The 27,922-nt window shown below is 41.0% G+C and overlaps 1 protein-coding gene across 1 annotated transcript in view; it reads right to left on the bottom strand.

The window, feature by feature from the left end:
- PREX2 (phosphatidylinositol-3,4,5-trisphosphate dependent Rac exchange factor 2) overlaps window positions 1-27,922 on the bottom strand; it is a 192,046-nt gene that overhangs the window by 6,101 nt on the left and 158,023 nt on the right. Inside the window, exons 24-31 of the mRNA XM_023517546.1 lie at window positions 19,529-19,751; window positions 18,254-18,461; window positions 11,673-11,852; window positions 8,597-8,691; window positions 7,136-7,218; window positions 6,352-6,442; window positions 5,576-5,704; window positions 993-1,034 (exon numbers count right to left, since the gene is read on the bottom strand). Coding sequence (XP_023373314.1) covers window positions 993-1,034; window positions 5,576-5,704; window positions 6,352-6,442; window positions 7,136-7,218; window positions 8,597-8,691; window positions 11,673-11,852; window positions 18,254-18,461; window positions 19,529-19,751 — 1,051 coding nt within the window. The remainder of the gene's footprint in view (window positions 1-992; window positions 1,035-5,575; window positions 5,705-6,351; window positions 6,443-7,135; window positions 7,219-8,596; window positions 8,692-11,672; window positions 11,853-18,253; window positions 18,462-19,528; window positions 19,752-27,922) is intronic.

The following is a 27,922-nucleotide window of genomic DNA, read 5'->3' as shown; positions in this document are numbered from 1 at the left end:
GTTTGGCGGGTCCGGGCTGGGGATTCGAACCTGCCACCTTAGGTGTACGTGGCTGGCGCCTTAGCCGGTTGAGCTATAGGCGCTGAGCCTATATTGTTCTTTTTAACACAAAAAAGCTAACTTATATGACAGGTAATTGTCAGGTTATGTTTTTAGGAACAAATCCCTTTCAAAATCTAGAGATAGTATAATAGCACTTGTGTATCCACATATACACTTTATGAGAAATAGATTAAAATAACAAAATACAAGTCAACCAACACATCTATCCGTCTCTGTATCTACGGACATTAGACTCTTCATGTTCACTGAACATGTTTTTGAGGCTCCAAAACCTTCTTAATGCATTTTTAATAAAAACCTTGCTAAAATATTTCATAGATTCTTCCTTTACAGCCATATCATTTTTCATCCATTTTTGTAACAAATGTTTGTTGAACATCTATGAGCCAGACTCTATTTTGGGCATTTGTTGATGATCAAAATAGATAGCAGTGTTGCGCCTATGACACTAATAGTCTGTCATCTGTAATTTAGAGTTTCACCGAATACTTAATTGTCCTTCAGTGTTAATTTTCATTGCCAATATTTTTTGAAATCCCACTAAGTGTGTGGTAGATGCATTCTAATGTGAGTCTGACGGGTACATAAATCACTGTTCATGTCAAAGTTAGAATTAGTTTCCTAATAAATCCTATTTGCACAACTACCTTTGGCAAAATCTATTTTCGTTCTCCCTTCTAATGACATCTGTTTAAATCTGTCTTTATATATGAATTCATTCCTTTACCTATAATTGAAGGTGCATATATGTTTTTATTAAAACTGTGAGTACTATTTTAATCTTCTCAAGATTTTAGAGAACGTAGGGATTGTGTCTCCATCTATCTTTGTGAATGGTTGAGGGGCATGGCCTTCATATTATAAAATAATTTAAGACCCTGGGCCACAATCAGTTCTATAGTAAAAAAAAAAATAATGCAAAAGGTTACCTGAATATTCAAGAAGAGCCAGGAGTATCCTACACTTTACCTCTGCAGAGAAAATAAATAAATAAACACAAGTTAGTTGTTTGCTCTTTTTTTGCCACAAATACCACATTTTATCTGTGTAGTAAAATTAGCACAATCTTAGCATATAAGGTAATAACAGTCCCATTCACTTGACATGCTACTTGCGCATTTGCCTATATAAATTCTGTCCATCATTCCAGGTGCTAAATTGTCTTTTAGTTCTGAATTACATTAGTAGATAAAACACCATTCAAATCCTGCCAACTGTCCAGGTCATCATTAGCTGTTTTAGGCTGTGGGGTGTTTGCTAAATATTCTACAGCTATTATAGTCCATGTCAATAAACTTTCAATATTCTTGCCATTGTTATTTTAAAAAGATTTCATATATGTACATATATAAATACATGTGTACATATATACATATGTGTGTATAAATATTCTTACTGTGTACATATATATACTCTCATATAGTATATATACACACACTATTATGATATATATGTACACATACACACACACACTCTTCTTCCCACCATGTCCTACACAGGGCCAACCAGAGCAATCAGAGATGTTTGATAAATATGCATTAACTTCATACTCATTACTACGTGTTCAATGAGCTATATGGCCACTTGCTTCCAAATGGTCAACAGTTTACTTGCAATAGGTCAGTAGGTAAATTAAAAGGCTCACACAGTTCCTGCTGAGTGCTCAAGATTATGGAAAACGAAAGAAAGTGAAGCCATGTCCTATTCTAGACAGGTTCACGGTGAAGTCCAACAGACGGAATTAAGTGATAAGAAATGCACGAAATACAAGAAAGGGCACTAAATTTTCCAAGTGAGACCGGAAGAACAAAAGAATTCGAGGAGGAAGGTACACTAAGCTAAGAGGCAGAAGTCCAATCTGTTAGACGCCAGCTTCATGGCTTTAGAAAATTGCTAACCTACTTTCAAATCTCAGCTCATTCATAAATGATGATAACACCCACCTTATCTATTTTACAGGCCTGTGTGGGAAAAATAAATGGGAATGTACAAGAAAAAAGTCTTTTAAAATTGTTTAAAGTGTCGTATACACATGAAGACTGTAATTGCTGTAATCTAATCTAGCTGAAACTGGTCAAAATTTTAAATGAGACTTGAAAATATTTCATACAAGAATTAAATGTTGACTGTCAAGGGAGCAGATACATATTTTAAGAGTGAGAAATTATTCTAGCAAAGGAATATAGTACAAAATGAATAAGAGCTATTCAACAGTCTAGCTGGAGCTATGCAGTACTGGGACTGGGATACATTAGAAAGCCCCACTGAAAAAATGGCTCCTTTCTCACATCAGATTGATGAGTTTACCCCCAGCTCACAGGTAATCACTACAACGGAGTGCTGATGTTAGGAACATGGTATTTTAGGAAGGTGAATCTAGTAACGTATATATGAATCAGAAAAGATGGAGACAGGAAGATTAGCCAGAAAATCACCACCTTTACCAAGGTGATGATGACTAAGGGGAAAAAGTGAAGAAATACTCTTTAGGATATTAAGACAAATGGAGGGGAAAAAATGAGAAAGAAAAGTGAGCTGCTGGAAAAATGAGAGACTTTGAAAAGAGTGTTATTTTTGTAGGGAGCAAAGGCTTGAAAATCTGTTCGCTAATAGACATCTGAAAAAAAATTCAGTCTCACTCTGTAGTCGTGGGTAGAGCACCGCGGCATCACAGTTCACAGCAGCCTCAAACTCTTGGGCTCAAGTGATCTGCTTGCCTCAGTCTCCCGAGTAGCTGGGACTACAGGCACCTGCCACAATGCCCAGTTATTTTTAGAGACATCTTGCTCAGGCTGGTCTGGAACTCCTGAGCTTAGGCAATCCACCTGTCTCAGCTTCCCAGGGTGTAACATTTGAATTTAAGGTGACAGTGAGCTACTCAGTAAAAATCTTAATATGAGATTTTAGCAAGAACTTAGCAAGAGGTGAAGAAGGAGCAAGGTGTTATCTTAGTGATGCCACACAATCGGTATGTCCCCTCTCACTCCACTCTCTCCTCTGTTCTCGTCTACCCACAGTTGAACCTGCTACGGATAGATGAGTATATAAGGATAATAATTTTTGAATTGAACTATAACAATCCTTCCTAAATAAAGTCATAGAAGTATACTTTTGGATATCATATTTGGCATATAACTGATGAGACATTTGGAAATTAGAGAGTAGGAAACATCAGAAACCAGGTCACCTCAGCTACCTATGTAAACCTTCAAATTCTAGCCAGGTGGCACTACGGAATGTTACATTTTCAGCCAAGACCTAATCCTCCATGAAATCATTCTCTAAATACAATTTCAGAAGTCGGATAACAATGACTTTAAGTTGAATAGGATACATGCGTGCTGAACTGGTGAGGTTACTTGAAGAGTGTCTCTACGTCACAAGCAACTGGTTTCAAGGATCCCAGGGCTATTGTTTCCATCCCTCGTAACACGACCAAACACCACACAGATCGTCAGGGAATGGCAGCTTGTCCTCTCCCTGTATAGTCCACTGGGGTGGAGCAGTGATGATAAAGTAATCACTTTTTACAGACTTGCTCAATACAGTAACCATCATAGCTCTTATGCAAATAGCTCACTGAAACTCACTGAGACTTGCAAGCAGGGATGCAACTTAAATTCTACAAAGAGCTCCTATACACACATGCAGCCTTGACCCTAACAATCTTAAAACACCCAACCTGCTGAACCAGCTGCTGGCCCCGCAACCAAAAGTGGCACTGATGTTTATAACATGTATCAATCAACCAACGATCAATCACTATGACTGAGCATATAGTTGTCATTCCTACAGCAGCTTCTTGTGACATGAGGGACAAACAGTATAAAAGCTTGAGATAAAAATGTTGTATTAAAATGAATACCTTTTCTTAATAATTAAGCTCTTTATCCTGCTTTAGACATTTCTATCTTAAAGACAAAGCTGTTCAAAAAAATACAAAACAAAAACGTTTTAAGATTTTCTCCATTCCTTTCCAACACTGTGTTTAGTCCAAAATAAATGTATTATAAAAAGAAATACTCAGAGATGTTGAGAACAATGGTAGAATTATAATTTCTGGGCATGTTATGATACTGGCACCTAGTCAGCAAAAATATACCTTTTACTCTGTAAAGTATTTTATCATGGATGCTACTCATTATTTTAAGAACTCTTAAATTCAGACTTTTTCTTGAAATGTGATCTTACATGGTATCACGGGTAACCATTAGCTGTAAAATGAAAACACAAACAAGCAATACAGCTGTCAAAAACAAGATTTCATCATATCACAGCTGTGATTTATTTGGGACGCGTCCCATATCTGTACAAACGTCCTCTCTATCGATCTCTAAACAATATCTAAGCTGTTATGTTTGAGTAGATTTCTGTGCAGAAGGCTTAGGAATCATAGAACATTTAACCATCTCTGTCAGTTAATAAATGTGGAAGTTGAAGCCTAAAGGAGTTAAGCAACTGGTTCCAACTCCATCAGGTATTAAAAGCTGTCCATTGTCAGCAAAGTACACAATTCCCTTTAATTTACCCTAAAAATGATAGAGTGATGCTATAATTCTGATAAATACTATTTACCACATCCAACAGACATACAAATGGCTGAGGAATAATAATATGAACACAGGCAAAATATTCATTGATGGGATTCCCAACCTTAGCACTACCAGTACTTTGGCCCAAATAATTCCCTGGTGTGAAAGACTGACTGTCTCAGACACTGTACAAAGTTTAGCAGCACCCCAGGCCTCTACGCGCCAGATGCCAGTAGCACACCTGTAATTGTACCAACCAAAAATATTCCCAGACATTACCAACTACCAGTCCAATCTTTGGGAAGGAAATTGGTGAATTAGACATTTTAAAAATCAAACAAATTCCCCATTTCATCTTTTTCATCATAATCATTTTGGAAACTCTCACAATTTTTCATCACCCTGACCTTAAACAACAGGCCATCGGACTCACTGGAGTTGTCTCAAAGTTTTACATCTCCAATTTACAAGTCGTATCAACTAGAGGATGTTATGTCAATAATGGCATAGTAGTTAACGATAATCAACTTGAACACTTTTGAAATAGAAACTAAAAATTTAAAAAGTAAAATGCAACCTATGTAATTATTTTGATGCTCACACATGATCACAATTGTTTGAGACTTTCCATGAACTTCAGCTTCATGCCTTATCCTTTCCCATTTTTTTCTGATATTGTTTTCATGGTATAAAATATCTCTCTGCGCTCCATTTGTCTTCATACATTTGAGGCCTTATTCTATGCAATCAGAATATTCTCCACGATATAGTCTATAATGTTTATAACCTTAGAAAGCAACATTCTGCAACCTCGTTCCTTCTTTCCCTTCTCTTCCCTCACCACTTTCAGGTATTTTATCTTCCTCACAACATAAAACACTGAAAAAAATAATCAGAGACATGACTGAGCTTTTGGTGGTGATGGGTTTTTAAATGATTATCACTAACATCATGCAATGACATTAGCTCTTCACGCTGACCTTCAACGAATTTCCTGATGTTCTGAGCAAGAGTCCGGACGCTGCTGGGAAGATTCCAAGGATCTTGCTTGATGTGAAGCCTTAACCTTTTTGGACAACTCAGCTTTGGTTCCATTTCCTGCTGAAATTCTAAATAAAATAGAAAATCTCTCTTAAGTCTTGACCATTTCCCAAACACCTAAGCCCACAGGCTTCAGAATTCTCTTTCTTTCATCCCTGTTGTACTAGACTATTAGCATGGTAACAATTTCTTTTGGCATAGCACAACAGAAAATTTATTAAATCTAAAATTCAAACTGCCGTGTTAGTTTTCTTACAAATGTTTAGGCAAATAAGCAAATGTGGATGAAAATTCCCCTTTCACTATCCCAAACTAGATTTTAGGAAACAGCACCTCTATATCCTATTCCATTTGCCAACTCACATTCCCCACGCCCCTTCCCCACCTCTGGGATATAATCCAGTAGGCATTACGGTTACCCTTGGTTTCAGCAAAAGCAATGTAATCCTTACATACCTTCAACTGATTCATTTTTATTCGACCTGGCCTCTATAGCCATTCAACATTTTAAACTTTCAAGGAAATCTAAAAGATTCCATACTGTTTTATTTTACATGTTCAAAAATGATCAAAACAGAAGTAATGTGCAGTGATTTATGAAACATGAGTAGCCAGAATTTTTTTTCCCTATACAACGTTTTTGCTTCAAAGCTATACTGTCTACCACATTTTGTTTCTTAATTGTTTCTACTAGTGATTTTTTTAAAAACCTTACCTTGTAATCCTCGTCCTGGTGTGAGGTACTTGGTTTGATCAAAGGCTCTCACGACAGCCTGCCCTTTTAAGAGATTGGTGATTGAATCCACCTATCATAGCAGGGATTTATGACAGTTACGTCCTTCTCGTAAAGCACAATATATATCTCTAAGAGTAAACCCCACCAAGTATTCTTTCTTAAAACAACAGTGATTTTTGAAACTCCATGATGCTTGGGAAATCTATCTTTAAATAAAATATTGGAATAAACTCATATAATGACATGTACAGTGACATTTTTGACATGTTACCATCTATTAATAGAAAACATAAATTTGTGTCACAAAAGAAAGTCAAAGATCTGGAGTGGTTAGAGAAAAAAAAACCATAAAAGTTATTGGAATCCTTTTCCAAATGGTAAAAGCTCTCTCTACTACCAATTCTGAGTATGGCTTTAATTTTTTTTTTAATGCAAAACACCAAATATTAGCACCAAGACAATTTTGAACTTTTTAAAATTAGGAATAAAGTGAAGCAAGAAATGTAGTATTCTGAAAACCCACCCCCAAAACCAAATGAAAAAATTCCTGTGTGTATAATGACCATACACACCTATAACTTGATATTCTTGCTAACCTTAAGGAATTTATTCCTCTTTTAAATGGCAGAAATTGAGGTAAAGGAGAAGGAGAGACAGAAGGAGGTCTTTCCACTCTAATTCCAAGCATTTTTACTACATCTCAAAAAGGGAATCTGAATGGTTTAGTCTGTTGAAAAAAGACCCACAAACGACCCCGAGGTACCTGGCTGAAAAGATGTTCAAGGCAACTATGTATCTTGTCCTGTTTATCATGAGAAATGCGAACACTTAGAGGCAGTTCATCGCCTAGATGCCAAAACAAAAAACATTCATCTTATGTTTACCATTCTGAAATGTTTTAATATTAAATAAAATTAAACACTAACTCTCATTCCATACAGTAGCTCTCATGTTCAAAAAACAAATTCCAAGAAATTTAATAGCTCCTAGGATGTCGGATTGTTCTTCTGGAACAGGTGAAAGCTGAGTGTGTCTCAGAAAGGACGTTTGTTAATGTTTCTTTCAAGTGATGTGTTTTCCTAATGGTTGAAGAATTAAAATAAAGGCCAGGATTCAGAATTAAGATTTTTCCTGATTGTATGAAGTTTCTGTTCTTAACACACACAAAATCAGAGTATCTACAAGACATTCCTAGAGAGATTAATCAGTGTTTCTGTCAGTACCCCATTCTGTGTCACTGGAGCACAGGCCCCTAATCTTCCTGGCATCAGGGATCAGTTTCATGGAAGACGATGTTTCCACAGACTGGTGGGTGGGGGAGATTAGATTCTCATAAGTAGTGTCAACCTTGTGTGTGCATTGTTCAGTGGGGTCTGTGCGCCTCTGAGCATCTAATGTCACAGCTGCTGTTATAGGAGGCAGAGCTCCTTGTGCAGTGATGCCAGCAATGGGGAGCAGCTGTAAATACAGATGAGGTTTAGTTCAGCCTGTACCACCCACCTCCAGGGGTGCAGCCTGGTTCCTAGCAGGCTGTGGACCAGTATTGGTCTGCGGTCCAGAGGGTGGGGGCCGCAGATACATCAGTAGCTCAGGTATACCTGCTGTCTTAAATGTCTTAAGTTCCAAACTCCTTCTCACCTCCGCAATCCCAATCAATAATGCCTAACGTTGGCTCAGTGCCTGGAGCTCAGCAGCTAGGGCGCTAGCCACATACACCAGGGATGGTGGGTTCGAACTGGCCCAGGCCTGCCAAACAACAATGACAACTACAACAAAAAAATAGCCGGGCATTGTGGCGGGCACCTGTAGTCCCAGCTACTTGGGAGGCTGAGCCAAGAGAATCACTTAAGCCCAAAAGTTAGAGGTTCCCGTGAGCTGTGACGCCATGGCACTCTACATAGGGCAACATAATGAAACTCTGTCTCAAAAAAAATTTAAAAAGTCTAACGCTTTGAGTAAAATGTGTTTGCTACGTCCCTATCATCCTTCACAGTACAGTAGAGAGATCAGAAAATACATCTTTAAAATTAGTTCACTTCTTTCATCTCTTTTTAATTCACTCTCTTTATAATGGGGTTGGAAAACTGACTTTATCAAGCACACACAACTGAAACACAGTCCCGATGGCCAAAGGTGAAAATTCATGCGGATCAAAGAAAGTAATCCTTTAAAGTTATCTCTGACAAGACTAACATCAGAAAGACACGGTCCTTCAGCCACGCACCTGAGTCCATCTCGTCGCTGTGAAAATACGAGCTGCACTGGCTGCTGCAGATGCTGGTGAAGGAGGCGATGGAATTTCTGTTGCTGTTGCAGTCGCTGAAAAGAACCATTTTCAGGTTAAAGTGTGAATGTGCCCAGGTATCTCTTTGAGTTCTTCTTACATAAACTTATATCATAGTTATATTTATTAACGTGTTATAAAAATCTGCAAGAAAGATAAACTTGTCCAACTAAGTTCATCTTACTTTTTAACACTATGCACTTAAATTCGATCGTAATCAAATTTTCTTATGTCATGTAATCTACTATGCAATAAATTTTTAAAAACGTGTATCTGTAAAAGTAGGAACCAGATCAAAATTATTAATAATCTGTTTGATGGTACACATGTGCAGTGAGATCACAGTCCTGCTTCAAGATTTCATCCTTTCGGTCCTTTGCGACAGCTTAAATAGAACTTGTTGGTTACACTCGGAGCTTCCTGAGGGAGGATCCATGATTCATCAGTCTCCGTCTCTGAGCTGAGCACAGGTAAATGCTCCATAAAGATGAATGTCCAAGAAAAAAATGTTTAAAGTGTGTGTGAGGATACAGACCAATTACAGATTTCATGAGTAGTTCAGGAGGTAAAATATTTCCTTTCCTCTCAGAATCAGTAAAAAGGACTTATTTAACTTTAAATTTATATTTAAAATTTCTATCTTAGCCTAGAGGGAAACTGTCAGGGTAATTTTAATTATCTGATAAGAAGAATTTGAGGTAAGAAAATATTTTTAGATATGTTATTTCCCACTGGGGGAAAAAAAACCCCCAGATTCCTATTAAAGTGCAGGTGGTGTGCTTAGAAGCTAAAAGTAAATGGAATGGTAAAAGTGGTTAATCTGTGCGATCTATTATTAAACCTCTCAGAGTAATTAACTCCATGTATCTGTTAAAGTCCTTTTCGGAAACACAGAAATTGGGATAAGAGGGCGGTTAAGATAGAAACTGTGAAGCCAGACCAGCTGGTCTCATAGGTAACGGTGATGCTGCTGCAGGCCTGGCCTTCCTGATGGGCAGGATGGAGTTATTAATACTGTCAGCACCTGCCGCACGAGAAAATGGTGGGGACTACCTGAAACCAGCCTCTCCCCCCATGCACATGATCAAAGTATATTGTTAATGTTAGCTATCAGTTCATGATAAATACCTCCAATGATAATAAGTTTGATTTAGTTGAGACTGAATATATTTTCATTGCAAAACATCATGCAGGCTGTGTCCCAAGGTCACTATACATACATACACAGGAAAAATGGAAAATTGCAGTGAAATGTATTTTTTTCATATTAATATGAGGGTAAAAATGTTTAGGTTACATTGTTTTCAATTCTAAGGTAAAGTTCAAGTTGTAGTTGAGCCCTTCACCCAGGGAGAACGTGCTATATATCCTCACATCATGCACATCAGGCGAGATCCCGCCAGCCACCCTCCCTCTCCCTGCCAATCACCTTCCCTCCCCCCTGCCACACCTCTGCAGCATTCACAAAATTTTTATTACAAAATTTTACAAAATATTTCTCTATGAGTTGATATATAAACACAAAAAATACAAAAAATTATGAGGCTGGTAATCTTCCTATGTATGGAAACCTTTGGGATACCCCGTATAAGAAGTAGGAGTGCATAAGATACGTTTTTCCTTCATTAATACAAATGAAATGGAAGACATTAAAGTTGTGCACACAGCTTATGTGACAGGTTGGGGCCGTCCTCCATGAGGTTTCAGGGGACACAGGATTCAAGAGAGAAAAGCCCTTTTAATTAAGGAAGGTCATGGGAGGAGATGTCATTTGAGAGTCTGGTAGGAAGATGACAACAGAGTTTGGGAGGAGTGGTGTTACTGGCTGAATTGTGTCACCTCCCCCCCCCCAAATTCCTATGTTAATGTGTAACACCCAGTGCCTCAGAATGTGACCTTATTTGGAGACGGGGTCTTTATAGAGGTAATCGCGTCAAAAGCAATGTCATCAAAAGCAATGTCATCCGGGTGGGTCCTTAATCCAATATGGCTAGCGTCCTTATAAGAAGGGAAAATTTAGACACAAAGACACTTAGAGGGAAGCTGATGCGAAGAGACATAGGGAGCGGGTGGCCCTTCACATGTCAAGGAGAGAGGCCTGGAACCAACAGCCCTTAGAAAAACCAACACAGGCTCAGTGCCTGTGGCTCAAGTGGCTAAGGCGCCAGCCACATACACCTAAGGTGGCAGGTTCAAATCCAACCCAGGCCCACCAAACAACAACGACGACTGCAACCAAAAAATAGCTGGGTGTTGTGGCGGGCGCCTGTGGTCCCAGCTACTTGGGAGGCGGAGGCAGGAGACTCGCTTGAGCCCAGGAGTTGGAGGTTGCTGTGAGCTGTAATGCCATGGCACTCAACCCAGGAGGATAGCTTGAGGCTCTGTCTCAAAAAAAAAAAAAGAAAAGAAAAGAAAAAGAAAAAACCAACACAGCCAACACCCTGGTTTCAGATTTCTGACCTCCAAAACTGCACAATAATATAGTTCTGTTGTTTAAGCCACCTGGTTGGTAGTAATTTGCAGCCTTAGAAAACAAATACACACAAAACAAACAAACAAAAAAAATGCACAAGGTGTCCAAAAGAAGAAAAAACATAAAGCTGATGGGGGGTGGGCAAGTGAAATTAGTCCAACTAGCTTGGAACAGAGAATATAAAAAGAAGAGAGAAGGACACGGCAAAAAGGACTACTGACCACCAATGATCAGAAACAGATACGCAGAGAAAATGTTAATACTGTATAGGCACACTTTTCTTATTTGCTATCCATGTTATTCAATCCATATATAGAACAAGTCTCCCAAATGAGGTCCACACAACTGGAGAAAAAAGTGTTGTTGTTTTTTTTTCTCAGACGACAAAAGGGAAGAATTCGAAAGACTATGCTGTCCTTTATGTTTTAGAAACCACCAACAGCACAATTAAAAAGTTAATAAGTTTTGTCAAGACTTTTGTAGAAAATACAGAATCACCTTTGACTTTGTTGATAAAATGAGTTTGAGGCATTAATGAGTTACCTGTAAGAGTCTCTGTTGCTGATGGTGTCATGACCTGAATCTTCCTGTTCGTCTCCTGTGACGTTAAAACAGACTCGTTTGCTGTTTCTCTCTCCCCTCTCGTTGTCGCTGTCTGTTGGTATTATACACTCGGATGTCTTTCGTTCTAATTTAGGAGAATATGTTATCGAAGACAGAAGGCTGCAATGTGGTATTGAAAAAAACGTAAGTGCACATTTTCAAACTGTCTGCTATAGAAAACTACCTTATTTGCTGAATATGATAGGCTTGCAAATATTTCTAGAGCGCTTCCATGTTTCACATCAAATATTCTACTGCATGGAAAAAGCATGTCACAGAAAGTTCTCTTGGTCTTCTCTGAATAAGAAGTAGAAACCGTGCACAATTTAGCTCAGAAAGCTACATTCAAATCCTGGTTCTGTCACTTATAACTGCAGCTAAAACAAAGCTATGACAGTTTTCTTTGACATTTGCAAAGTGGGATCATAAGAATAACCAATCCACACGATTGCTGCGGGAATGCAGCAATGTATTGCTGGTGTGTAACGGGGTCACCTTTCTGTCCTCACCAGGGCCGCCACTGTCACCACAATGTGAACACATTGGTGATCTTAAATGTTAACCAAACATTAAACCCAGGCACTAAATATGCTTCGGTATCTCACTGGCACATCCTTAGATCCTACCCCTCCACCCCATCTTAGGTTACACCCAGGCTTTCTCAATTTATCAAGGAAAATATCATAATGTCAATCCTTCCCACTGCTCCCACAAACAGGAGTCCTGGCCTTAGAGATTATTAGACGCAAAGCAGAGTCACATAAGGAGTGAGATCAGGAGGAAGCAGGGGCAACTTGAATCTCATCTGCTATGCAGCCAGGATGGAATGTCACACATCTGGCCAGATGCGGATCTTACACTTGGCTCCAGACTGGAGGGAAACCTGACAACTTCGGATAGTGGCCGATTCTACCACTCTAAGCTGGATTGCTTGGTATAGAATATTCCTGTTAGTACTGTCTAACTCAAAATTAGACAAAACTATAATTGCTCTTAATCACCAAGCAGCATACTAAAAACCTTGCAAAATGGGCCGGTTGCAGTGGCTCACGCCTATGATCCTAGTACTCTGAGGGGCTGAGGCCAGTGGATTGCCTAAGTTCGGGAATTCCAGACCAGCCTGAGCAAGAGGAAGACCCCATCTTTACTAAAAATAGAAAAACCAGCTGTGCACTGTGGTAGGCACCTGTAGTTCCAGCTACTCGGAAGGCTGAGGCAAGAGAATCACTTAAGCCCAAGAGTCTGAGGTTGCTATGGGCTGTGATGCCACAGCACTCTACCCAGGGTGAGAGAGTGAGGCTCTGCCTCAAAAAAAAAGCAAAATGAATTAAGCCATAAGGTAAACAAAGTGCCTATGTATGGCTTCTCAAGACCACAGTCATCTCTGCATTCACTAAATACCTGTAACATTGACTTCCAGTCCACCACACGTATCTCCACCCTCATTTTTCCATAGCAATCTAATGTTTGTTTTGTTATTTCAGACTATGAAAGCATCTTATCTCCATTATATATATCCCATAACGTCAGCCCCAAGGCTATGCATTAAGTAAAGACCTGTTAAGTAATTAAACACATTTATTATACCACGCATTGCCCTTGGTGCTTTGGTTACAGCAGTTTACAAAACACACTAATGCCTCTGCCTTCTTTGAGCTCAAATTCTACTGAGAGGAGACGAAAAATAAACAAGTAAGCTTTATAGTGTATCACACAGAGGCAAATGCTAAGAGGAAAAATAAACAAGGGGAGGAAGAGCACAACTTCATTTCAAATAGCATGGCCAGGTAAGGGGATACCTGAATAACATTTTGGCATTTCACAGTTTTTAGACACTGATAAAAACCAGAGGAGTTACGTTCCCTTGTCAAGGCCCTATGAGTATTTTCAATAACTGAAAGGTATGGATAATTTTAACTATGGTTTTTCTCATTGGGAAGAGAGTTTGGTTTTTCATGTCTTGTAAAACAGATTGTGTATTTATTCGCTCCTCCACCCACAAGATTAGAACATTAGACTAACTGCAGTTATCCCAGCTCCACGCTGCATAGAAGATGAACTCTGAATACCAAGAGGAAAGATACGCAGGTCTTCTCCTTCTGCAAAGAGTCCTCTGGGCGTATGAGTCTTTCAAATTAGCACGAACTTCTTTTCCCCCAAGATCATATGAATTGTATTCACATACAGTATTTGCTTTTTATTTTAAAACAGCTGAAATCATGCTTGCACCAACCCCACAAGAACAAGTGTTAGGCTTACAAATGAATGATAGAAATCAGGTTTTTGATAACAAGTTTTCGCCTAAAATATCTAGATTTTGAAAGGCAACAATAAGGCATCAAATGATGATATTTTATTTGTTCACATAGAAATGGTTCCTTTACTTTTGCTGTGTATAATATTGAGCCACTTAGTAAGGTCTATTAATTACAACCCTCACCAGCATGCAATTCCAGATGAATCCCTCTAATGCCATGTTATTAATCCATTTATGTTGGAGGCTGAAACTTCTGAATTTTTTGCATGAGTTTTTGACAAGCTCCCAGCATGCCAGTGTCTGCAGCAGTGACCAACTCTGCACGAGGTAATGTACCCTCAGAAGGCAGATGTGTGTGAAACAGGAGACCTCCAATATGGCCTTGACGTAGGACAAAAATAATTGTCATGTCACTACCATTTCAATAATGGAACATGGGGCATATGTGCATTAAATAAAGTTTTTTGTCCATAGTATATTGCAAATACCTATGTGTTTTTAAATATCGTCATCACCATTATTATAGTTAACATTTGTTGAGCTTTTATGATAGTCTATGCTAATTAATAGATACTAATTCACTTAATCCTTTGCCACCATATGAAGTAGGTATTATTACTATTACCCCCAGTTTAGATGTGAGGTGGGACAGACACATTGTTACACACATATTCTTTACAAGTTAAGCACAGGCCCCCCACTCCCTGCAGAGATCTTGCACATTCAGACAGAGCAGAGAGGTCAACAGTGCTGTTACTATGTCACAAATCTGCTGAGCACATACCCGGCTGGCACTCCCTTCTCCCTCTGAGGACAGTTGTGGCCACGTGACTTGCTTTAGCCAATGCAGTGTGAGTGGACGTGACATGGCCCCCTGCAAGCAAAGGTCTTTATCCCATGTGCGTCCCTCCCTCTCTCCTCCCTACCATGACAGTCAGACACAGTCCAGCCTGTGACTCTGGGTGAGGACAATGTGAACAGAGACTCCGTGCCCCATGTGGGGCATGCAGAGTAAGCAAGAAAGAGACCCTTGTTGTCAGAAGTCTGAGCCTTTAGAGTTTTTGTTAACATAACAACAAAGGTGCAACACAGAAACGGGGCAGCATCCATGGCAGCAGGGCATGAGCACCTGGGCAGGAGAGCATCTCCTTTATCTTGGGGTGCCAGACACAGAATCTCTGCAGACCTCACACCAGCTTGACACTTGAGTGACCAGCAGGCCAGCTGCGCAGAGCCAAGCAGGCAGAGAACCCTAAGGAGGGACTGAGTTTGCCATTTTCTAGGGCCAGAAAGTGGCTAATGCAGCCAGAGCTCTGGGAGGTACATGTGGAGAGATGGATGGGGCAGAGGGGTGGAAACTTGTGGCCACGCTGGATAGTACTTTACTGCAGCGTAAGGCCATCCAGCGGTTTAGGGCAGGCCACCGGCCTCTGCTGAGTGGACAATGGATCACAGAGGCCAGCCTGGAAGCTCCTACAGGGCGGGTGTGAGCACAGAGGATGACATGATCTGGGGCGACAGGAGTGGATACATTTTGAGGTGCAGCTGCCAGAACGTGGTGAGGTATTGCAGGTGGAGGGGAAGAAAAGAGGAGGAGCCAAACCATCACCCAGATTCTGGCCTGATGAATTGAAAAGAAGGGGAATATTTTACCGAGAAGGGGAAGACCTTGGCAGAGGGGGAATCTGATTGAAGTATGATGAAACTGTAATTCAGTTTTGGAAACAAATTTACATTTGAGATGTCTATGATGCATCCCAGTGTTTCACAGCCCAAATCACAGAGGGCCTGTGAGAATGAATGTCTATGACAGTAGAGAGCTGCCTGGCACGCAGGCCTATAATCAGTGTGGGTTTTTACAAAGTTATGCTCCCTTTTGTACATATGCCTGCAAAATGCTTAGGGAAACTTCCAAACACCGCCATTCCCACCTGTAACCCCCCCCCCCGCCCCCCGGTCACTAACAGTCCTGCAATGCAGTTTGCTCATCACTCAATCCTGGCGTACCTGCCCCTGGACAAATGAAGTCTATTATCAAATTTCCAATCTTCACAAGCTCAAACACTCTTCATTCATTTTCTCCCAGTGAGAAACATAAACCCTCTATTTTGAAATCCTGCCCAAGATTCTGGACATGAGTAATTCTTACTTATGCTTACTTCTAGTATCTAAGTGTCATTAGCTAGAAAATCACCCCAGTAAAGGGCAGAAGTATTCTGCTTCCTAAAGTGAAGCAGGAATCACAAAGCCCTGACTAAATTTATCTTTTCTCACGTTACTAGACAGCAAATTTGTCTCTACTTCCATCTTTGGATCTGAAGCTAAGTAGGAGGATTTTGTGAAAAGCCTATGTGTTAAGGAAAATTTTATTTCTAGGAGATATTCCCAAGTGACGAGGTAACCAGACTTCATAATTAGGCAAGCGCAATGCCAGGCCCCGTCTCAGGACTGAATAACTTCTAGAAAGGCTAGCAATGAGAGATGAGGCGATTTCTCTGAAAACTTGGCAGCACATCCGAGATTTGCTTCTCCATTCTGCAAAGACATCTTTGTCCAACCAAGAATAACTACTACATGAAAAGAAAACTGTTTGGTAAGTAGCTTTTTAAATCATTTGTTAGGCTTGGCTGCTTATCAAACAGTTCAATTCACCTGTAAATGGGGAAGTCACAGGATAATATACAAAGGTTCTAAGTAATTTGTAAAAACTAGTATATTAGACATAGGAAAACAGAAATTTAATTCTAAATTGCTCATAAGACTTCAGGAAAATAAAATAGCAAATAGTCAATATCTGAAGATAATGTTTGATACATCTAATACAGTGATTTTGATCTCTAAATTTCAAAGTCATGTAAACTATGAGAGCATGTTAATTATGACATCATCAGTATGATGTCTAATTACAACCAAGGCTTGGAATGAGTTCTCAACATCTCATGACAAAATGGAATTCTCCACAGAACAATTTCCATGGATGACATCTGTGTGCGAAGTGAAGAGTACACATCACAGCAATTTAAATCCACAACTTCACAAAGAGAGTACGGTAAAAAGAGGATAGTGGTGTTTATATCAGTTTCAGAATCTACCCATGTTGGATATAGTCAACCATTTCCTTCTCTTCAAAGGAGGCTCACGCATGGTGATTGCTTGCTGTACTACTCTGTATAATTTTCACCCCAGACTTATAAGGTCTTATTATTATCTGTCCACTTCTAGAGCTGAGAAATTGAGCTCCCCCAAATCCCATGCTGTTTTCACTATACTGTAATAGTGTGCCCTGCCTGGATGTGAAGCGTCAGTCATCACACACTGTGGTGGGACAAACCACCCTGACCCTGCAGAGGTCAGGAAATTCTCCAACCATCAAATTCTGGAATAAGCAGAACTGATTTCACCAGAACAGGGCTCATTAACTACCTCCACCTTCTCCTGGTAAAAATTACTGGCACAGCTATTTGGGTTACTGTTTAGCAGGCCATCAATTCAATCAGAACAGAAAAACATACTTGCACTAGAAATACACCATTTTCACTTACTCATTTAGCAAGTATTTTAAGCATTTGTTATACTTTTTTTTTTTAAAAGACATGAGTCTCAATCTGTTGCCCAGGCTGGAGCGCAGTGGCACAATCATAGCTCCCTGTAACCTTGAGCTCCTAGACTCAGGCGATCTTCTTGCCTCAGCTTTGCTAGAAGCTGGGACTATAGGCTTGCATCACCATGCTCGGATAACCTTTTTTAATCTTTGTAGGGTCAGGATCTCTGTATGCTGTTCAGGCTGGTTTTGAACTGGCCTCTCAAGCAATCCTCCTGCCTTGGCCTTAGCTTAAAGGTATGAGCCACCAAACCCAGCCCATTTATTATACTTTACATCTTTCCTAAGTATCTGTTGAGCAATATACACCAAATATCGTCCCCTGAGCTATAAAGAGTACATGGAAATCCTTATTAAAAATTAGCACTTTTCAAACATATATTTCAAGGTAATCCTTCCACACTTGAGACTTACTTAGCATTTGTGTATAGGACAGAATTTTATCATTCTCTTCCTTGGTATTAAATCCTTACTTAAAATACATATCAATATCTATTTGCCATTTTAAAGATCACGTATAAGATGTTGGAATGTGGCGGATCTCATGATACAAATCTCCTGCATTTCCAAAAACTAAAGAGAGAATGACAGGATTTTCCAAAAGTCACATTTTCTACAGCTACTTCGACAGGCAAATTTGAAAGTACAATGCACGGTACTTACTCGTCTATTTGACAAACACACATCTCCACCTCCTTCATGGCAGTCTGAAGTTTGCCCAGCAATTTCTGATAGATGTCTTGGGTTTCTAAGTCTTCTTCTTTTAACAGGTACCTGAGTCCGTGACCATCCTGCTGTCCCAGAGAGAGGCCGGAAGGGGCTGCCATGGTTGTGATGGTGTGCTGAACATACACCATGGGGCTCAGCTTCCCTGCACGCAAAATCATTACCTTAGAACAACCCACTCCCATTCATTTCATTTATTTATTTTTAATGGACAGATAAAATTGCACGTATTACCAGGTACAATATGATGGTTTGAAGTACATGTACACTGTGGAATGACTAAATATAGCTCCCTGGCACATGCATTACTTCACACAGCTATCATTTTTTATGGCGAATACACTTTATCTGCACTCTCTTAGCCCTTACCTAGAACCCACTATATTGTTAGCTACAGTCAGCATATTGTACCATAGATATTTCTTGGACTTATTGGTATCTCCTATCTAACTGAGATTTTGTATCCTTTGACCAACATCTTCCCAACTCCCCATCCCAATCCTACTGGCCCCTGGTAGCCACCATTTTACTCTCAACTTCTATGAGATCAACTTTCTTAGATTCCAGATGCAAATTCTTCATGCAGTATTTGCCTTTCTGGGCCTGGCTTATTTCCCTTAACATAATGTCCTCCAGGTTCATCCATAATTCTTTCACAAATGACAGAGTTTCTTTCTTTTTTATAGCTGAATAGTAGTCCATTACACACACTCACACACACATTTTTTTAATCCAGTCTTTTAGAAGTTCAAGATTATATAAAAGAAAATGCTAATCTAAAGCTGAATTTAATTCAGAAATTAAAGCCTGTCGGGAGTTGTAATTAAAAGTTAGGAAGACAGTTCAATCCTTTGTCCTGCCTCGATGGTGCAGGATGGCATTGTGCATTCCTGCAGCTGTTCCCTGGGTATTTTTCTAAAAGTTACAGGGCAATTTTGGGTAAGTGGCTTTCACAGCAAGATGAGCGAGGCCTATCACACATACAAGGAAAATGAGAAGAAGAGAAGAAAAATAATAAAAATGCCTAACTCTAGTCTCATTTGCTATATAATTATGCATAATTATACAAATGATTATGGTGAGGAATCCCTTCTTAGCCAAGTTCAGGGTTGTTTACACACCAGGAATCCACTGAATTTCAAGGATACAGGAATAGCCAGGATTGCCTAAATTACTTTTCATGCTTTGTTAACGTTTTTAAAGCTAACATACCTTGCTCAGAAGATTTATTTTCTTTATCATGAGAATTATGCTTCCTACTATCCAACTGAACACCAAATGCGCTCCCCAGGGAGGTTGATGTTTTGGGATAGGAAACTTCCATCACATTGACGTGGCAGTTGGTGGGGCAGAAGTCACTGCTGTGTAGTGGGGAGATTTTAGATTTGGCCTGTTTAAAAGTGGGCCAGGCTCTATTCTTCAGTACACGAGAAAACTGCAAATTAAAGAAGAGATAAAAAGCGGTTGAACACACAGCGGTAATAACTCAGACGTCTCACTGGCATCATCCATAACAAGATGAAAAGAAAATTAAATCGTGTCAACTGAAACAAGTGAACTAAATTATAAGTTGTTAAAATTAAATTGTTATTTGAACATCCAAATATTCTCAGTAAAATAAAGCCATATAAGCAACAAACGCATATGATTCTTTTGAAACTCTGATTCCAAGTTAGGTGCTATAGAAATGAATTTCAGTGACCAGCAGAATTTACTACAACTCATATCTACAAGCTCCTTAGCAGCTGTGGGAGTCTGATGGAGAAATTGGTGGCCCAGGGCAGAAGGCCAGGAAAAGGTTTTTCCAAACACGGTGAAATGGCAACATTAGAGAAGCTGCTAGGTCAAAGGGGGCAGAAGATGGGATTATTCCCAACATAGTCAGAAATTCAAAGCGTGAATCTGTATGCAGTTTGGACAGCAAGGTGTGGTGGTACCGGCCAGAGTGACAGGACAACTCTACCTCTCATGTGGCCTGCTAATCTCTGGGGAGCACAGGTCAGGATTAGCCTGAACACTGGTACACACGCCGCTTTTACACCATTGGGAATAAAGTGATACTCAAGTGATCGCACGACTTCCAAGGGTAGCCAGCCCACTGCTTCAAACCCTTCCTAGGGTTTCTATTCAAATCCATCTCTGTTCACCACGGTCTATAAAGGGGCCCCCAGTTGGATCCTTGGCTAGATTTTATATCTCAGGCTCTCTCTCTCTTTCCCCTCAACTCCATCTGGTCTTCAGGGAGTTCCTCTCACACACCATCTACTCACTCTGGGCCTTTGTACAGGCTGTTCTTTGGGCTCAGAATTTTCTTCTTCCCTCATTGCCAAGCTTTTTCCTATGCATCTTCAAGTTTTTTTTTTGCTCACTTGCTTGCTTGCTTATTTGTTTTGAGACAAAGTCTCACTTGGTTGCCCAAGTGTCAGCCTAGCTCACAGCAACCTCAAACTCCTAGGTTCAACCAATCCTATTGCCTCAGCCTCCCTAGTAGCTGGGACTATAGGCATCTGCTACCATGCCCAAGTAGCTTTTCTATTTTTAGTAGGGATGGGGGGTCTCGCTGTTGCTCAGGCTGGCCTGAGCTCAAGGGATCCTCCTGCCTCAGCCTCCCAGAGTGCTAAGATCACAGGCATGAGCTACCATGCTCAACCCATCTTCAAGTTTTATCAAATCACCAGGAGGCCTTCCTTGAGTTCTAGGTTCACTTTCCATGGCTACGTTACAGCACACTGTAACCCTCCTCTTACTTGTAAATAATTATTGGCAGACTTCCTGAGAGTAATACCTACCCCATAAATAGATGTTTTCAGAAATTATACTGAATTGTAGTCTAAAAAGCAAAGCACTGAGAGTCACTGGCTGCCTGAATGGTTCTGGCTGGTTCTGGCTGTCACATGACTGACAGAATGTCGGGCAAGTGAGCAGTTTTTAATTGTTCTTAGCAGAATAAGAAATATAGATGAAATAATCTTTATGTTCTCTTCTCCCTTGATCCTATTAGAGAGATAATTTAGGCATAAAAAGTATAAAAATTATGACTACCACTGGTCACTAACTTTTCTATGTTAAATTTAAGAATAAATACACGAAGTCAGATCTCATAAATTTAAGCTCACCATTAGACTATGGATCCTCTTCTATGTATATATACATACATACTATGTATACATGTGTAAATATGTGCACACATCTGTATATATTAAAGTGTGTTTTCAAATCACATGCCAGGGCTGTGCAGCTCAGCAAATTGCTAGCACACAGTAGGACTCCAAGTGGAAACACACTGAAATGCAGGAAGTTGGCTCGGCTCCTATAGCTCAACTGGCTAAGGCGCCAGCCATGTACACCTAAGGTGGCGGGTTCGAATCCCCAGCCCGGACCCGCCAAACAACAATGACGGCTGCAAACAAAAAATAGCCAGGCGTTGTGGTGGGCACCTGTGGTCCCAGCTACTTGGGAGGCGGAGGCAAGAGACTCACTTGAGCCCAGGAGTTGGAGGTTGCTGTGAGCTGTAATGCCACAGCACTCTACCCAGGGGGACAGCTTGAGGCTCTGTCTCAAAAAAAAAAAAAAAAAAAAGAAATGCAGGAAGTTATTAAAAAAAACTGTGAGCAAATTTAATAGTAATGTAAGGCAAAAATGTCCTAAAAACTAAAAGAAAGGAAGAAACTTAGAGAATTCTTGGCCTGTTTTCCCCACTTTACTGATAAAAAAACTGTGACCTGAAGACTTACGTGGGATAGACCTAGAATTCATGGCCATGCACAACATTTCAGTCAGAAGTGCTTTTTCACTGCTGTGGCAGAAAAAAAGTCTCTGATTAGGCTCCCATGGCACACACGAAGGTACAGGAGTCAATTTCACGCCGTCACAGCATCCACCACAATAGGAAGTTACGCTTCTCTTGCCTTCTTCCATTGTAACCAATTACCCATCCCTTCAAAAATGGGAAGAGTGGCATCCAGTCCACAGCCTGGACTCAACGCTGGAGACACAGCCCCTGCCCTCCTGGAGGGCATGCTCTAGTCGGTGACACAGGGGAAGATATTGTAATGCTATTATAACAATTACATGTCCCACATGTATAATACAGCCACACACAGCTTGCGGATGGGGACACATGCTGATTTCGTCATTGTGTGAACACCACAGTGTGTTACACAAGCCCAGATGGCACAGCCCATTGCACCCCTAGGCTACACGTCTGTTCTACTACACGCCTTGGTTATATGGTCCAGCCTACCACTCCTGGGCTGCACGGCTGTACAGCATGTTACTATACTGAACACTGCAGGCAACTTTAACACAGTGGCTGGTATTTGTGTATCTAAATATTGAAAGGCATAGTAAAAATACAGTGTTAGAATCTTAGGGGACTACCATCATATACACCCCCATCACTGACTAAAACATTATGCAGTGCATGACTGTACATACAATTATAGAACAATTGTGTACGAAATGCGTAAACCAGATAATTAGAAATTTGGGTATGTGCTGAGGAGGCAGTGAACACAGTGCCATAATGAAGTGCTACTGGAGTGATCAGAGGGCAGGGGAAAGATTCCCTTGCTAGAGGGACGAGTTTTCCAGAGCTTTCCAACCTGTATCCCAGCACGAATGCCTGTGAACATGACGTCCCTTTCCTCGCACACCTTCATGTCCGAAGGTGCCTGGACTCTTCTGGAAGATTAAGCTCCAGAGAGAAGCCCTCTCTGCTAAAAACCTCCTTGAGAAGAAGGTCTGTAGGAACATGGCACTGCCCTCCACCTGGGGTGTCCCTCAGAGAGGGAGAAACAGTGACAGGGACCCCACAGTCACGGGGACTGAAAATGTGGAAACATTTTGAAGATCAGAACTGTTCTCCCAGACAGCATGTCCTGCCATGCACCTGTGAGCCCTTCTGAAACTCAAAAACTAAAATGAAGGTACAGTTCATGTGGCTCGTGTATGAGAACAAATTCTGATTGTGCCGTAAGGCAGAAAGTGGCCCTGGGAACATTAACCTGCCTATCTGGTTAGCAATACTGAAGCTCATTAGTCTGTGTTGGAGAGCTCCCAGGGAAAGGGGAAAGAGCTCTTTTCTCTAAATAAAAATTGCAAGTTTACAGTAAGGAAATGTAGAGGGTGCAGGGAGAGCTGAGTTGGGAGGGACAGGGCTTTAGCTCTGTTGTGGATAACGTAGCCGCAATTCATTGCCACTTTATTCATTTGTCCAGCCATGACACACGGGAGGGAAGTGTGTCAGCCACTGTCCTAGGCACGCTGGGAAACATCTGTGAGCAAAACAAAGTCCTGTCATCTGGGAGGTTACATTCTAACGAGGGGAGAGATAAACAGTAAATGCCGGAAGCCGATTATGTAACCTCAGGAGTTGATAGATATACTTGAAAACAAAACAGAGCAGAGTGTAAGGGTTGGGCGTTGCAGAGAGGATCTGAAGAATGGATTGACAATTGTCATCACAGCAGTTAGGGTAGACGCACTGATATTCCAGCAAAGTCACGAAGGAAGAAAGAGTTTCAAATACAGACATCTGGAAAAGAATCATTCCTGGCAGACAACAGCCAGCACAACAGCTCCCAGGCTGACTGTGTTCCAGGAGCACGAAGGAGACCAGTGGGGCCAGGAGGAGGGCAGAGGAGGCAGGACGAGAGGTCACGGTAATAGGGCAGGCCTCGTGGGGTCTCTGAGGCCACAGCCACAGGAAAGGTTTTGCACTGACAATGGGTGAAATGCACAGCCATTCAGGAGAACTGTGGGGAACCAGGGACAGCAGGAACCCACTCGCAAGAGAGGCTGGCAGTGGCCCACCAGAGGCCGGCAGCCATATAGGCAGTGAGGAAAGGCTGCGTATTCTGAGGGTAAGGCCAAGAGAATGGTGTGAGATAGAGAGGGTGAAGAAGGCAAGCAGGGTGTCAGGCTACATGATGTGAGGCTGGGTGTAATCCTGAGACAGGAGGCAGCAGCTAAGACGAACTGCAGAGGAGGGCGCAGGAGCTTGTTCTGAACATGTGAAATCAGAGGTATCAATTAAGCCCAACTGGAGAGGCCAGGCAGGCCAAGAGACGGAGCGTGGAGAGAGAAGGAGAGGAAGAGACTAGGTCCTGTGCCCCGGGGACCTCCCACATGAAGGAGTCAAGAAGACCAGCATGGGATACTGCGAATGGGCCACCAACAAGAAAGGACAAAGCCAGGCACAGGCAAAGTCACAGAGGTTTAAATAGAGATTTACAGTCAACGACATCAGATCCTGCTAAGACAAGGAATGAGAGGAGAACAGCAAAGGGACCTTGGCAAAACACAGTTGACTCCTGAACAACACGTGTTTGACTGCACAAGTCCACTTAGAAGTGGAATTTTTTGATTTGTGACAACTTGAGAAAACGCAGAGAAGAACTGAGTAGCCCACGGTTCCAGTCGATGAGGAAGAAGACATGGAGGGCTGCAGAAAAGAGAAAAGCTGACACCAGGCCATCGGGCAGGAGGGCTCCAGTCATTCAAGACCGCTTCTGACTTCTTTTATGGCACAGGGCCTTCTGTGACATGGGCACTGAAACTAGAGCACGTGGCCAAAGAACAACGGGCACCACGTGCGAACATTATAAAGAAATAAAAAACCGAGAAAGTCAGACAGAAGTTATGATGCATTTCCATAAAGTCACGCCGAGCATGTACCCTGCCCCGCCTCCCCTCCTCCTCCTCCACCGAGGCCAATGCCTCGTATTCCTTCTCCTTCTGAGTCTGCTCAACGTGAAGGCAGCAAGGATGAAGACCTTTCTGAGGATCCTCTCCCATGGAGGGAATAAGAAATGTGCTCTCTTGACCTTACGATCCTAGTAATAACATTTTCCCTCGTCTAGCTTGCTGACACAGGAATATGGTCTATGATACATATACATAACATTTCATATTAGCTGAAAGTTTATGTTCTTGGGAAGGCTACTGGTCAACAGTAGGCTAGTAGTGGTTAAGTTTTTGTGGGTCAAAATTTATACTTGGATTTTGACTGTGCCGGGGGTTAGCAGCCCTCACCCCACTTTGCTCAAGGGTCAATGATACAGCCATTTCAATTACCGTAGACCTCTGTTTAAACCTCTGTGACATTGCATACGCCTTGCTTTGTCCTTTCTTGTTGGAGGGGACCAGAGCCCCACTAGCGTGTGGGCTCTAGAGGACGAGGCAAGTGAGGCAGCAGGATACACAGCCTTGGCAGGGAAGAGATAGCAAGGGAGGGAGGGAGGGAGGAGTGTGAGGGGCAAAGGAAGTCTTTTCTTTTAATGTAGATGATATTAAAGCATATTTGTATAATATAGTGATAGAAACTAACAATTTTTAGAGATGGGACTTCAGATTTTTAATGCATTGGTAGTCAATTCATGAATTAGTGAGTCTGGCAACACAGTTAAGTCCAATTATAGTCACATGACTAAAAGAAATAACAGCCAGGTCAGCTGTTATTGTGCAGACAGCCTCCCATTTCAGTTGAGTGTAAAACCTCTTCGGCACAAAGCTATAAAAGTTTTGGCCTACCCGTTTGGGGGGAAGCAGACATGGGAAGGAATTTTGCCCACAATTTTCCCGTCCATGTATCAGATGGAGGGTTCTGTGGCGTTACTAAGTAAAGGTACTTAGAACGTTCAGTGTAAGACTATCGATTCCTACATGTAATATTTCTATGTACACAGGAACTTTCTCTTGAATGCATGATAGATATTTATATTTAGGAAGTATTCCTGATACCCAAAATAAGTCCAATGATGGGATTATTCTAAAGCAGAAGGATGACTGTAGAACTATGAAAGGTTCCCGAAACAATTTAGGGGGAGAGTATTCCTCCAGACGTGGCATAGTTTTATTTCTAAATTGCCCACACATGCTGCTTCACTGAGAATAAATGCCTGCTTAGGACTCACTCAGATCTTCAGGAAGGTCATAGCTTGCCTCATGCAAGTGCCGAAAGCAGCCTCTGTGTAACTGACCAGGAAATGTATTATGATCACAGCAGCCTGGCTACAGAAACGGCAAAATCAACTGGCTTCTATTTTTAAAACCTAAAACTTTTAAAGTCAAAAAAGTAAAGCCAGCCTCTTTGAAATTTTAGTTTCTATGGATACACTTTATTTTGCAAAAAGAGGAGGGATGAAGACTTCATCTGGAAGAAAAATATGTTGCTAATAATAGTTTAAAAGTAAATATGTGGAGATTAAAAATGCTATGGTTTCTGTTGACACACCTTTGATACATAAATGGAACTAACCTTCCGTGACCTATTAGGGCTACAATGTAGATATTAATATCTTATTCAAACAGAAAGGAAACTTGAAATATTTTCTTGCTAACCTTGCTTCTATATCTAGAAAGAAATATGGTCAATTATGTTAACGGTGTTTACAGTCAAGGGGAGTGATGACAAAGATAGCTTTTAAAACACTTAGGCCCTACTTAACTAGATGTGTCTTTTTATTTCTAAATTAAAAATACAAATAAGTAAGACAGCACTCTACAGATCTGGGATACCTAGTCTGCTGCTTGCCAACTACTAATCATGACCTTGAATTCTTATCTCCTAGAGAAAGCAGCAGGATGGGAGTCAGTACTCATGGCTGTTTTGAGACTCAAACCACAACAGTGTATTGTCATCTAAAATCCCTTCCATTAGCCTGTCCATTTCTGCTTGAAAAGCTTCCAGCATGCCAGTTACCTGTGAGTACATGGAACGTCCTTCTCACTCACCAGGACGATGTTGCAGAGAATCTTCTAAATTTGGGGGAAACCTTGTACTGAATGCTTCTAATCCCCACAACACACAACCTCGGTTTATGGCAAATCATACATTTTTGTCATGAACCAAGAAATGATAGCTTCTTAATCTGCCATAACCAAGTTATGATAAAGCTGTATATATGTGTCTCCTACACACGTCTTGAACTAATCCTTGTTCCTCCATCTCTAAGGCTCCTACATCATCCAAGTCACCACCAACTTGCATTATGACGGGTAGAAAAGATTACATCTGACCCTCACCACTTGGACTCTTCCCCACCAGGACTTTCTCCATACTGCTGCTCGCAAATGTGATTATTACACTACTCCAAAACAACACTGGGAAAACCCCATTTTCTCAGTTTTCTTTTTTGAATTGCATCCAACTCAAATCCTCCTTTCCAGTCTCGGCACTATGCCAGTCCTTCCTCAATAAGATCAGTCTCATTCCTGCATCTTTGCCTTTTCTTACGGCGTCTTTCTTGACTTCAATGCCATCTCTCCTCCCCTTTACTTGGACAAACATTCCCAACATTCAGGGGCTACCATTTGCTGGCTGTCCAATCCACAGTGACTTTTCTTTTCCTAAAGTCCTATTGCCCTTGTAGTAACAACCGTACTATTTAGCACATAAGCTGTGCGATATATTGTCAAATACAGGTAAATGAACAACCAGCTTAGAATAGAAAAGGGAAATTCACCGGCGTACGGCCTACAGATATATGAAAAAATGCTCACCATCCTTAATCATCAGAGAAATGCAAATCAAAACTACTCTGAGATATCACCTAACTCCAGTGAGATTAGCCCATATCACAAAATCCCAAAACCAGAGATGCT

This window comes from Otolemur garnettii, unplaced genomic scaffold, assembly GCF_000181295.1.
Source record: "Otolemur garnettii isolate 467f Iridium unplaced genomic scaffold, OtoGar3 scaffold00113, whole genome shotgun sequence".
Classification (NCBI taxonomy): Eukaryota; Metazoa; Chordata; class Mammalia; order Primates; family Galagidae; genus Otolemur; species Otolemur garnettii.
The sequence above is the reverse complement of the archived record's forward strand: the minus strand, read 5'-3'. Positions and strand labels throughout refer to the sequence as shown.